Source organism: Ambystoma mexicanum, chromosome 2p, assembly GCF_040938575.1.
Source record: "Ambystoma mexicanum isolate Mex_15411 chromosome 2p, UKY_AmexF1_1, whole genome shotgun sequence".
NCBI classification, from domain to species: domain Eukaryota; kingdom Metazoa; phylum Chordata; class Amphibia; order Caudata; family Ambystomatidae; genus Ambystoma; species Ambystoma mexicanum.
Genome location: NC_090923.1, coordinates 939,527,647 through 939,540,018, shown reverse-complemented (window position 1 = coordinate 939,540,018; position 12,372 = coordinate 939,527,647). Strand labels below are relative to the sequence as shown.

Genomic DNA, 12,372 nt, shown 5'->3' with positions numbered 1-12,372 from the left:
CTTCTTGTATGAGTTTGCCAAACTTGTACCATTCCAGGATTGTGCTCATTTTCTTTTCATACCGTTTACTCATTTTCATTATGGCCTTCTCATATTCATTGATGTCTTGACCTTCACCCATGCTTAGATCCGGTAAATCTTCACATTTTTCCTGTCCAGCTGGTACCAGGAAATGTAAGCACAGAGATTTCATCTGGTTTACAATGTAGTTTGTGCTACATACTACATTGGCATAATGTTCATAACATTTTACCCATCTTTTCCAGGGCATGGATGGCTCACCAGCCTCTAGTAGAAACCGAGTAGGTGGGTCGACACTGTAAGGCCATGTCTCCACCCCCTCTGAGAGCAGCCGTGGTGCTACGCTGTCTAAGTGGTCTTTGACTAGGCTTCAATTTAACTTGGTATTCTACATATACATTATCAGAGATGCCCAAATAACTTTTTTCCTCTTTCTTTTTTTACTTGGACTAGGGGAGTGCTCTTATCTGGAGTGCAGATCATCACTGTATTGCCTGACCCTTAAAAATGTCCGGGCACTTCCTCCAGTATCCTTTGGCTTTGTCAGAGACGGCACAACTGAACAGAGCTTCCCAACTCCTGCTGTGCGCCTAATCGCAGCACCCTTTCTATAATCTGTTTATACTTTTTTTGTTCCCCCTTTGTTACCGCGCTCCTTGTCCTTGCCGTAGGGGTCCCCTTTCATATTCTGGATTCATCGCAGAAGGCATGGCTCGCTCACCGCCAGTTGAAGTAATGGGCAAGGAGCCAGTAAGAGATTATATGAGCCCCGCTCTCCAGCCACCAACGGTCCTCTTCCACCGCCTCATGCTCCACCTCCAGCTCAATCTCTTGCATCGCATGCTAGGCTCTATGACTGGATGCACACCGACACTACATATACCCTAATGTTGTTTTGTCTCAATCCCATGTTTTGTTGCTTTCCCATTTGTTCACCCAGCAACGTGGTTGCTCTTCTTTGCTGCCTGCATATTTGATGTTTTCCCCCCTTTTAGGTGTGTGTGACTTCCCCTTTATTCATATTTCATCATGTGCCTGTAGCTAGTGCATGCCTCCTTTCCTGCATTCTCTTGTCAGCCTTATGTGCACGCTGCTTCCTTCTGTTTTAGTGTAACCCTCAACCCTGATGTCACTGTTTGCATGCTGTATTCGATCTTGCATCAGGCAAGACTTTTCCAGTACCCAGTCACTTACCTGCTTAGTCTCAACTGCTGGCAGCATGCCCAATGAAGCCCCTCCTCTCTGAGGCGAGGCTTTTCCAGTCTGCAGACACTTACCTGCTTTTCACAATTGCATTCGGGTTCCCAATGTCATCTACATGTTGTTCCTGCACTACTTGTTTTTGCTTGTATTGTACCCCTCTCATTCCCCTTCCTCTCCCCCCTTTTTCACGTTCAGCACTTGCACATTCCATGTCGTCTCATTCTTTATGACTTGCTTCTGAATGTCTCAAGATCTTATAAGAATGTTTTGTTTTTATTTTGTACCTGCTTTCCTCTTCCCTTTGAGAAGTACTCTGGGAAGCCCTGCAGTGGTTTGCTTGCCTAGCCTTGCATGACCCATTGAACATGTAGTCTGTGATACCGCAGGCCATTATAGTGTAGGGGGCACTAGTGGGCATAGAGACTTGGGGCATTTGATTCCCAGCTATCAGGGGTTAGGGTGACCAGACGTCCCGGTTTTGCCAGGACGGTCCCAGAATTAGGACCCCTGATATCCCCCCACCTCCACGTCCCGGTTTTGGGAAAGGGAGGATGGAAGCTGCAGAAATGCAACAATTCAAGCTGCCATTTTTACATAACAAATGATTGCCCAGCATCACCATTGTTAGACATCCCAGGGTAGCCTCGAACCTCCACGACCTTTCCGTCTATAACCACATGCATCTGCTGATTGTTACAGGCTTTCCTGCGTCCACCTGTTAACCAGTCTCGGTGTCGCAATCAAAGCAAAAGCTCCTCAAAGCGCTATGTGACGTATAATTTTACAGCCCTGCAGTTAATATGTATAAGAAGTGCTGGAAATATTTATTTAAATGCATGATCCCATGGGGTGGGAGTGCCATGGAGGAGGGGTGGGTGCCATGGAAGAGGGTTTGAGGGGGAGTGGACGTTTGAATGCGCTTGGAGTGCTAGTCCTACTTTTATGTTTTTGACCTGTCCCGGTTGTTTATTTACAAAACCCAGTCACCCTATAGACGCTTCACCAGCCTCCTGCGTGGCATGCGCACATCAACGGTCAATGTGGAAAGAGTTCAGCAGAGGAAGCACAGTGGGCAGACCATCATGAGCGTGCACTTACAGTAGCTGTACTGGAAATATTGGGCGCAGCCATCACGCGCCTACTTACAGCCACAGTACCTAGCTTATTGGACAAAGTCATCATGAGTGTGCCTACAGTGGCAGTAGTGGCCTTGAGCATCCTAAACACAATCGTTTATGCACTTACTGTAGAAATAATGGAGTGTTGAGCAGAGCTGCGGTGAGTGTGTGCATGCTTTAGCAATGCTGGAATAGGTTGTGGGCACAGACATCCTGAAAACGTGTTGTTAAACCCTCCCACATACATTTTATAACCTGGCATCCATCGGAGCTTTTCATGTGCAACCTTACGGTGCCAAATGCAAATTCTACGGCTTTTTACCCAATTTGTCACAGAAACCCAAAATTCAGATCCGTGAAACGCCTCCTTCAAACTTTCAATACTTGTAGTGTCCATCGATAGCAGCCTTTGCCTCCCACTCAAACCCTTGAAACAGGTCCCGGCCACCATAACGGTTATAGGAGGCGTGTCTTCCTCTCCTCATTCTCCTGTTCTGGAAACTATCAACGACTGTAGCTGGTCTGGGAACACTGCGGCTATATTATCGGGCAAGTGAACTGGACAAGACTCACCATGAGCTTTTCACTGCGGGTCTCATTGTTTTCTAGGTTCTCAGCAGAGGATGGGGGTCCAGTCGAATTCAGGGAATTGTCATCCCAGTCTCGGATCTCTAACAGGATGTGTATACCTGTGTCAAGGAGAAAGGGCAGAGTACTGCATGGGTGAAAGAAGAACACATTGTGGGCATGGTCAACAAATAATTTCACTGTATCTATGATATATTTTATATCGCGCTCACAAGTCTTTCAGAGCGCGACGAGGCAAGGGAGGGGAACAAGGGAGAACAAAATAGCGATCTTACTAGGCCCAGTGACATTGAGAACGTGCAAGTGCATGGGAAAGGGAAAAAGGGGAAAAGTTCATGGAAGGGGAGCGGAGGGGGTAGGGGAAAGTGCAGAACAGAGGATAAACAGATAAATAATAATAAATAAAGGCGATAACTGGTGGTAGTGCAGCCAGCAAGTTGTTCTAGAGCTCAGTGTTCAGCTGTGCACTTCTAATTGGAGGGAGTAAGACGAACTTTCGTGCAGAAGTGCTCTGTTCAGTATTCTTTCATTAAAGATTGAACAAGGGAGTGTAAAGTCTCATTCGTGATCCATCATGGCAGATCAATTCAGACAATTCCTGATGGCATCAAGGTCTCCTGGGCATACTCTTCACAAGTGAGCATCAGGTGAAAGGGGCCTGTTGCAGTGATGCCAGTTAAACTGTCACAGACATTCAATGCCATTTTCAGAAATATTTAAACTCGAGGGGAAGCCCGTAAATAATGAAACGACGTCAGAAGTTAATGTGAACCTAAAGAAATTCGCCCTTGGGTTTTATCACTGAATTATCAAGACTCGGATAACAATTGCATGATATCACCAGATTAAAGTCATTTGTTTTTCTTCACACAACATGTACCCTGCCAAGGTCTACTCATCCAACATTTGGAAATCTTAAGGTGCAGATCGGCCATAGGCAACCCAAATTACCACTCCATGCAATCTAATGTTGGTCACCCTTTAACGTGCTTCAATGCAAAATGGAACCACAAAAAAGAAACTGGATCCAAGCTTTGTTGTTCACGTAAAGTCAGAGTGATGGGAAGAGCTGATCATAGCAGGTGCAGTGTTGTAGTGGTGCTTGGAAACATGCTTTTTGTTTTCCTGGATCCAGTATCTAAAAAGAACTGTTTACGGAGTCCCATTTCCATTCCCTGCTCTGATAGAAAGTAAAAACCATGCAGGCGAGATCTGCAAAACTGCACGGTGTACGGTGACCAAGCAAGGACTTTATGAGCAAGCAGAAATTGGAAATCTAAGAAACCGTAATAAAAAAAGTATTTCCATTTAAATGGGCACATGATGTATTGTGATGTTAACACGAGTCAATCCTCTGCTGGGAAACAGCGTAGCTCGAAGCCCGTCTCCTTTGTTAGGCCAAGCACCTGCAGCCGAGTTAACTGATGTATTTATATTACACCATTGATACTAGAGTGGCAGCCATCTTGGCAGATGCAATTGGTTCACATTCATTTAAGAAACTCACTGGAGTGATGAACGGTGCCCCACGAGCCCGGTTTTACACAGACATTTAAAGCAAATTAACTGTAAAGTTGGCTAGCAAATTGTTTAAGATAGTTTGGTACTACGCGCATGTTTTTGTTTTCAGAAGTATACGGTTACCCGTTTGTTACATATATAACTACACATACATAGAGTTGCATACCTCTTTATTCCTAATCGTGTTCAAGGTTTAAAGTGACGCTATAATAGAGTATTGGATAACGAACGACATGGCTACTGCTCTGTAGGAGAACAGTGATGACTCTGCCCCACAGTCAGTGGTCGAAGTGAGCGGGAGCGGTGTTACTCTAATTTTTTAAATTACCTTTTACAGCTCCTATACTTTTATTTTAAAAAGAAACCATTTCCGGAATGGTTTTGTTTTAAAATTAAAGTGTAGGAAGAAGTTGAAACCTTCACTTTCAGTGCACTGCATGTTCCCCTAAACAGCAGATGCATATGTTTGGGGGGGGGGGGTGTATTGTGTGTGGGCGGGGTTGTGGCAATGGGGTTTGTGGGGAGCAGGGTCAGGCCAGCATGGAACATAGTTCCACTACTTCTTTTCGTACACTTCGACCACTGCCCACAGTACTATTAAACCAGCAGCGACCCCAGTCAAAGGAAAAACAGGCACAGCCCGATGGGTACACCTTCTCTTTTGGTAGCACTGGCCAAGGGCAAACTAGACTCCTCAGGAGAGGTTTGTGCAGATGCAGTTGCAACACAAACAATAGTCTACCAGAATAAAAATTTCCAACCAAGTGTCTATACAAATAGGAACTTAAAATGTAAGAACTATTGCCAATGCACACAGCTAATAAAAACACGAAAGGCCCGGCCCTGAAAAGAGACACAGATAATGGAGGCTGACAATAAAGAGGCACTCTAGGCTGATCAGACAGGGAGCTCAGTCAAAAGAGATCAGCAGCAAGCTCAATGTTCAAGAGGGGGTCTTTAAAAAGCAAAAGAGGGGGGCTCAAACGTCACTAAGGACATTTAAGGTGGCACAGGTGGGGCAGGGCCTCTTCAGAACACCTTTATTTCTATTCTTGGGTGGGTCAACAGTGTCAGGCTTCTGTCCTCTTTTCTTCAATAAGGCCTTGTCGGGGTCGGTTGAATCCTGTTGTCCCAGTGGAGAGTCGTTAGTTGACTTGGAGACAGGCTCTGTGGATAGAGTCATTGTTCGAGGCGATGGGTCCCAAAAGTTTGAGTTACGGGTCAAGTCAGATCGAAATGGTCAGTGTGCCGGGTGTTAAATTCAAAGTATGGATTGTCCACACACTGTATTTAGTTATCTTGAAAGTTGTTAAGAGAGTTCCCCTTCGACTCCCAATTCAACGGCCGTCTTCTTCTCGTGTGGTTCTCTCCTCAATTCCAGGACCACACGGGCAGAGGACTCTGAATTGGAACCGTGCAACATTAGTATTCCATTATAACAAATCTACATTATAGCATCTCCTCTTCCACAATATTTACAAGGATGTGGTAAGGAACTATGTACAAGCATTTAAAGGAAGCACTCAAAATCATTATAGATAATAGCTTAATAAAAGGATACACGTGGGTAAATTCCATTACGATGAAGTATAGTATGGCGTGATTGATGATAGTTCACACAGTTAACAGTTTCAGTAATAAATAAAATTTTTCCTTGTTTGGTACAATTCTTCTGGGTCTTGAGAGAATTGCATTATCATCCGAGAAACTTGCATGCATTCCCTGATTTATGAGCTTTCCAGGCGAATCAACATCACTTGCAAACACATTGTTCTGATCTATGTCACTTGGCGGGCAGTATCCATGTCTGTCCTTTTCTCTTGCCAGAATGACATCGTTGCAGGACCACTTGTTACCATCCTCTAAAATTACCGACTTCTTAGAACATTTGACCACTCTCTGGAGACTGAAATGTGGACTCTCCTTTCATGACTCTCCTGGGTTCTCTTACTTTGATCCAATCTCCTTTTTCAATTTTGCTTTTTTTCACATGCTTTTGTTTGTCATAGTACTTTTTTTTTCCAACTTAAATTTTATACATTTTAACATTGGATGCGAACATACAGGTGGGTATATATTATGCATTAACAGCTATATCAAGAAATTGTTCCGGAAACCCCCTCCCCAACCCTCCCTCTCTCCCTCCCGGTTCTCGAGTCTCCTTTGTTCGTGGCATTGCTGTGCTGAATCGTAGTGGGCTGCGTGGCGTTCATCTTTAATCATCCCTAGGTCATAGATCTCCAGTATGGTCTGTGACAGGCATGGGTTGCTGGCAGTGAGTCGTTCGGCCTTCTGCCAATGTTGGCGTAGGTTGGGTGCTAATTTCTTTGCTGCATTGAGTCATCCGTGGCTGGGCGTGTGATATTGTTCAGTAAAGTCGCACCAGGCTTCCTCTTGTCATGCGGCCTTGTCATGCAGTATTGCCATTATTTTTTCCATTTTATAAATTTTGTGGCGATCTGTATCCAGTCCTTTTTAATCAGGTAGGCGGGAGGATTTCCACTTTTTAACGAGGGCTGCTCTCGCCGCGAGTAACAGGGGGGATACTAGACCTTTTCCCCTAATCAGTTCGTCATCTTCGAGGCCAAAAAGAATCAGGAGGGGTGACAATTCCCTCTCTATGCCATCCAGCTGTTTGATCCATCCCAGGACTTCTTGCCAATAGATGCAGACTTTGGGGCAGTTCCACCACATGTGCCAGTAGTCGGCATCCATACCACATTGTCACCAGCATCTGGGGCTGGAGGTCTGGAACATTGTCATAGTACTTTTTATATTCTTCTGGTTTACTTTTTACAATTTCTTCTATATCAATGTTTTTGTTCTTCTTTAATGTCAACCAAGCGGGTCCGAGTCTGTTGGTGGCAATTCTTCCCCTCATAAGAGTAAAAGGTTCCACCTCAGTCACAGAATGTGGAGTGACCTTGTACGTGTTCAGCACCTCCTTAATTGTCTCTCTCCATGGCAAACTGTTCCCAACGGCCAGCTGAATGACAATTTATAAAGCGGTTCATTCTCTTAACCAAACCATTACTCATAGGATGATATAGTGCCGTTGTGTTGTGTTTTATAGCTCGTTCCTTGAGGAACGATTGAACCTCCTGTGACATGAATTGTTCGCCATTGTCCGATATCAATTCTTGAGGTTCGCCCTCCCTGTTAAAAATGTCTTCCAAAAATATCTTCACTTTCATAGCAGAAACCAACTCTTCGATAATTCCACACTCCACCCATTTTGAAGTGTAGTCAACTAATACAATAAAATAGATCTTTTGTGGTTCCAATATCTCATATGGACCAGCAATGTCAATGGCTAATTTTGTCCACACCGAATCTGGTATTGGTACTGGTTGCAGAGGTGTGGCCCTGGTAACTTTTCCTTTGTCACTCACTGCACAAGCAGAGCATTCTTTTACAATTCCTTCTAAGTCACCCCACATGTTGGGCCACCAATACGCCTCCCTCACTCTTCTTTTCATCAAACTCCTCCCTATATGTCCTTCATGCGCAATTTCCATAATCCTCCCCCTTAAGTTTGTGGGTGGAACAATGCGATCTCCACGGTATATACATACTCCATCACATGACAGTTCATCTTTCATCTTCTCCCAAAGTTCTATATCTTTAGCCACATCTTTCCAACCACTCTCCACCGCTTTTCTTAATTGTCCTTGTTCCAAATCTAGTTTTGTGGCTTCAATCCATTCCTCCTTTCAAAAACTAGGATGCATCTGTGCTAAAACGTAATCAATTTCTTCTTCATTCCCATCAACATCTTCGTCTTCACAAAAACATGGTAAATGGGAGAAACAATCAGCTACTATATTCGTCCTTCCTGGGGTATATTTGATAGTCACATTATATTGCATGATAATCAATATCCACCTTCTGATATGCAGAGATGTCAAATGTGGATTCTTTGGGTTTAAAACATGAATAAGAGGTTTATGATCTGTCTTAAGTTCAATGGGGTTCCCCATAGAAGTCCTTTGAAATGCTCCAAGATCCATTTGACAGCCAGAGCTTCCTTCTCAATGGTAGAGTAGTTCTTTTCTGCCCCTTTTAATGTCCTGGAGGCGAAAGCAATCGGCACCACATTTCCATTCTGCACTTGTTTTAAAACGCCTCCCCACCCTATGTTGCTTGCATCCACAGACGCAATGGTTTTTGCACTGCAATCAAACATCTTTAAGGCAGGTTCTCTGTTTATTAACATTTTGATTGACTAATTCATTTTTGCATTCTTCTGACCATTCAAACTTTATACCTTTAGTCATTAGATTTCTCATCTGAGTCGTTGTATCAGCGTAATGGTCTATGAATTTCGAATAATATTCTGTAAATCCCAACAAACTTCTCAGTTGGTCTTTATTGGAAGGATCGGGAAGCTGGAGTATGGTGTTTACCAAAGACTCTTTAGGTTTAATCCCTTCAGCATTGATGCAATGACCTAGATAGGTCACCTCTCTTTTCTTTATCTTGCACTTCTCAATTTTTTAGGTTGAGACCCTTTTGTTGTATAACTTGCAACACCCCTAGAAGTTTGGCGTCATGATCATCTTCAGACATAGCGGAGACTAAAATGTCATCCTGAAAATAGTGCATACCTCGTAAACCCTCAAATAGATGTTGCGTCAGTCTCTGAAAAACAGCAGCCGCCGATGCCAAACGGAACGGCATTCTCTTATACCTGAATGCACCCAGGGGCGTTATAAACAATGTAAGATGCCTTGACTCTTCTTCTAGAACTACCTGATGGTATGCAGAGGATAAGTCTAATGTGGTAAAGTATTTTGCAGGCTCCATGGTGGTGAGCATCTCTCCAATATTGGGTAGAGGATGGCGATCTATCCATATGTTATTAAGATCTCTCAGATCAACGCACATCCTAATTGACCCATCTGGCTTTCTTACAATCACAAAGGGAGAAAGCCACGCGGAGCTCTCTATAGGCTCAATGATGTCCTGTGAACATAATTTCTCTAGTTCTTCTTTCAGTGCTTCTCGCGTGCCAATTGGAAGGTTTCTTACTTTGTGTACTACTGGCCTCACCCCTCAAGTATTATACGATGCTTGAAACCTTTGAGTATGCCAATGTTGTCATTAAAAATGTGGGAAAACTTCCAGCCAAAGTCGCAGCAGAATCACAACAGTTATCCATCACGCTCAAAATGGGTGTGTTCTCACCTGGGTGAATTCTAATTTTCAATGATGCTTGTTGCCACCAGCCAACTATTGAGACCCAACTTGGGCTACATACAATTTGCGATATGTCTTTCTCCTTTCGAAGTCCAGTGTACCCAAACGTAACCTATAATATTAATTGGAGATTTACCATAGCCAGTTGCTCTAACCTTAGTTACATGTAGATCTTCCATCCTCCTCTTCAATACTTTCAGAAACGTTTCCTTATCCACCATAGTATAAGGAGATCCTGTGTCAACCATGACCTGTAGGGTGATGCCATCAATGTTCATAGGTACTCATGGACCCACAGCTCCTTGGTTTAATGTGAGAGCAAAAATCTGTATTTCTTCTTCAAATTCACTTGTTATCGCCACTGCATCACTTGAACCAGAAGCTTCTTCAACAGCCCTTACGCCAGTAGTAGCACCTCTACCTACTTGAGTGGAATCCTTGCTATATTTCCACGTGTGTTAAACCGGCCTCTTCCTCTAGAATTGCGGCACACTTTGCCAAAATGGCCTACTTGACCACATCTGAAATATTCGGCCATTATCGCCGGGCAGTCCTCATCTGGTTTTACATGCTTGTACCATCCACATTTGTAGCATCTGTTTTGTGATCTGTAGAACATTTCCTTGTTTTGTCTGGGGTTCAAGGTCTGATCTAAAAATTGTCTTCACCATTGCAACCAAGGCCTCTTCATCCTTACTAAATTTCCCATCATTCACAGCTTGAACTGACTTGATATCAATACAGTCCTGCTTATTTTGACCTTCTCTCATACATTTCTCTTCTAAATCAATTGATTTAGCTATCTCTAAAGCTTGTTCCAACGTTGGGTTTTTTGCTTGCCACAACCGTTGTTGAATCCGGGAGTCAGCTACATGTAGAACAAGCTGGTCTCTTAGATACTCGTCTGCCACACCTGTGAATTCACACGTAGATATGAGACGTCTTAGTGTTGCAATATATGCATCGACGGATTCATTCTTGTTCTGCTTTCTGGAAAAAAATCTATATCGTTCCAGAACTATATTTGTCTTGTTCCCAAAATGTTTGCCAAGCTTCAACAACGCAGTCTCATATTTCCTGGAACTACTTGCGGAATCTCCAGATCCTTCTTCAGTATCATTAGGATCTGGTAAAGTTCTGAATATTCTCAATGCCTCCGTACCCACACAATTGAGTAGGGTGGCCTCCTTCAGGTCATCATTGTACTTTGTCCCACCAATCGCTCTTAAATAGACCTGAAAATTGTCCAACCACTGTTCCCATGAGCAGGCAGGACTATCAGATTGTGCCAAAAATTTCAGCGGTGCCCACAATGTTTTGCATGATGAGGTGTATGACACAGAAGAAATTCTTCTCAGCCTGAACGAAAACCGGTTCTACAACTTTGCGAATATGAGGTACTTGCTCCGGTAGAACAGTGTTTCATTTATTGTTGCATTGTTTCTGTTTCTCTGAGGTCCATTTTCTCTTCTGTGTGAGTTTTTAATTTCCTATATTTTTAGTATTGTTTATACATCTTCATGCATTGAATCCTCCTTGCCACATTGAGGATGCTGTCTTAATGTAAATGTTACACTGTGATTCGAAATGACTCATCCAGCGTTGAAATGCAGTGAATTTCTTTTATCTTACACTCGAATCTCTACCACAATCCAGTGTTCGGACAGTTCAATTGTATTGTGCCGCCATCCAAGCTTAATTTCATGTACATGATTAATTCAGTCCACTACAGATACCACACATTTTTGTTTGTTCATGTACTGCCAACGCTGTGTTTGTTAGCGTAGAACGTGCATTCTACAATTGCCTGGATAAATGTACATCGGCAACACGTCTCCGTATAATGTTGCTATGGTAATCCTTTTCAACAAAGATGGCCGCACGCAAAGCACGTCGTTGGGCGCTTTACTCAACTTATTTCTTCATTGCCATTATACATGCATCATCAACGTGCCTACGTATAATGCGTTTATCTGTGGATTCCTTTCGCTGCTACTGCAGCTCGCACAGCATTCAAATCACGCAGTTCACGAAACATGAATTCACGGTGGGCTCTCTTATTTGATTTGCTATACTCTTCGATAGCCTTGATAATTCTATTTCTTTTTCTTCCTGCTTCTTATGTCAGTCAGCCATGCACACTCTGGGAACTCTCCTATTCCATAGACGGCTCTTCATCGCCACTTGTTAAGTTCAAAGTATGGATTGTCCACACACTGCATTTAGTTATCGTGAAAGTTTTATTAAGAGAGTTCCCCTTCGACTCCCGATGCAATGGCCGTCTTCTTCCCGTGTGGTTCTCTCCTCAATTCCAGAACCACATGGGCAGAGGACTCTGAATTGGAACCGTGCAACATTAGTATTCTATTATAACAAATCTACATTATAACACTGGGACGAGTCAATATTCAAGACGAGTGAGCCGATGCCGTCAGGTGGCTTGAGACCATGCTTCTTTTGGGTTGAGTCAGAGCGTGAGTTGTGACTAAACCGGTGTTTCCACAGCAGCGAGCTGGTGGTCGAGTCTGGCAGTGATGCACTTTACTGGATTGAGTCCACGTTGAGACAGCTCTAAGAAGCAGATAGATGGTTCAAAGGTATCAGAGCCTCTTAAATGGTAATCATGAATTGGGTTTCTTAGACTCCGTACAGGATTTTTAAGTGGTGTTCAGTAGATTTTCATACTTGCTTGTGTTGGGAGCACTCAGTTGGCATGGGCCAT

General features: G+C 43.5%; 1 protein-coding gene across 2 annotated transcripts in view; it reads right to left on the bottom strand.

Moving 5' to 3' along the window:
• The window catches only part of LOC138566940 (amino acid transporter heavy chain SLC3A2-like), a 440,795-nt gene that overhangs the window by 262,833 nt on the left and 165,590 nt on the right, over positions 1-12,372 (bottom strand). For both annotated transcript variants that reach the window (XM_069644698.1, XM_069644699.1), the window contains exon 4: positions 2,916-3,031. In XM_069644698.1, coding sequence (XP_069500799.1) covers positions 2,916-3,031 — 116 coding nt within the window. The remainder of the gene's footprint in view (positions 1-2,915; positions 3,032-12,372) is intronic.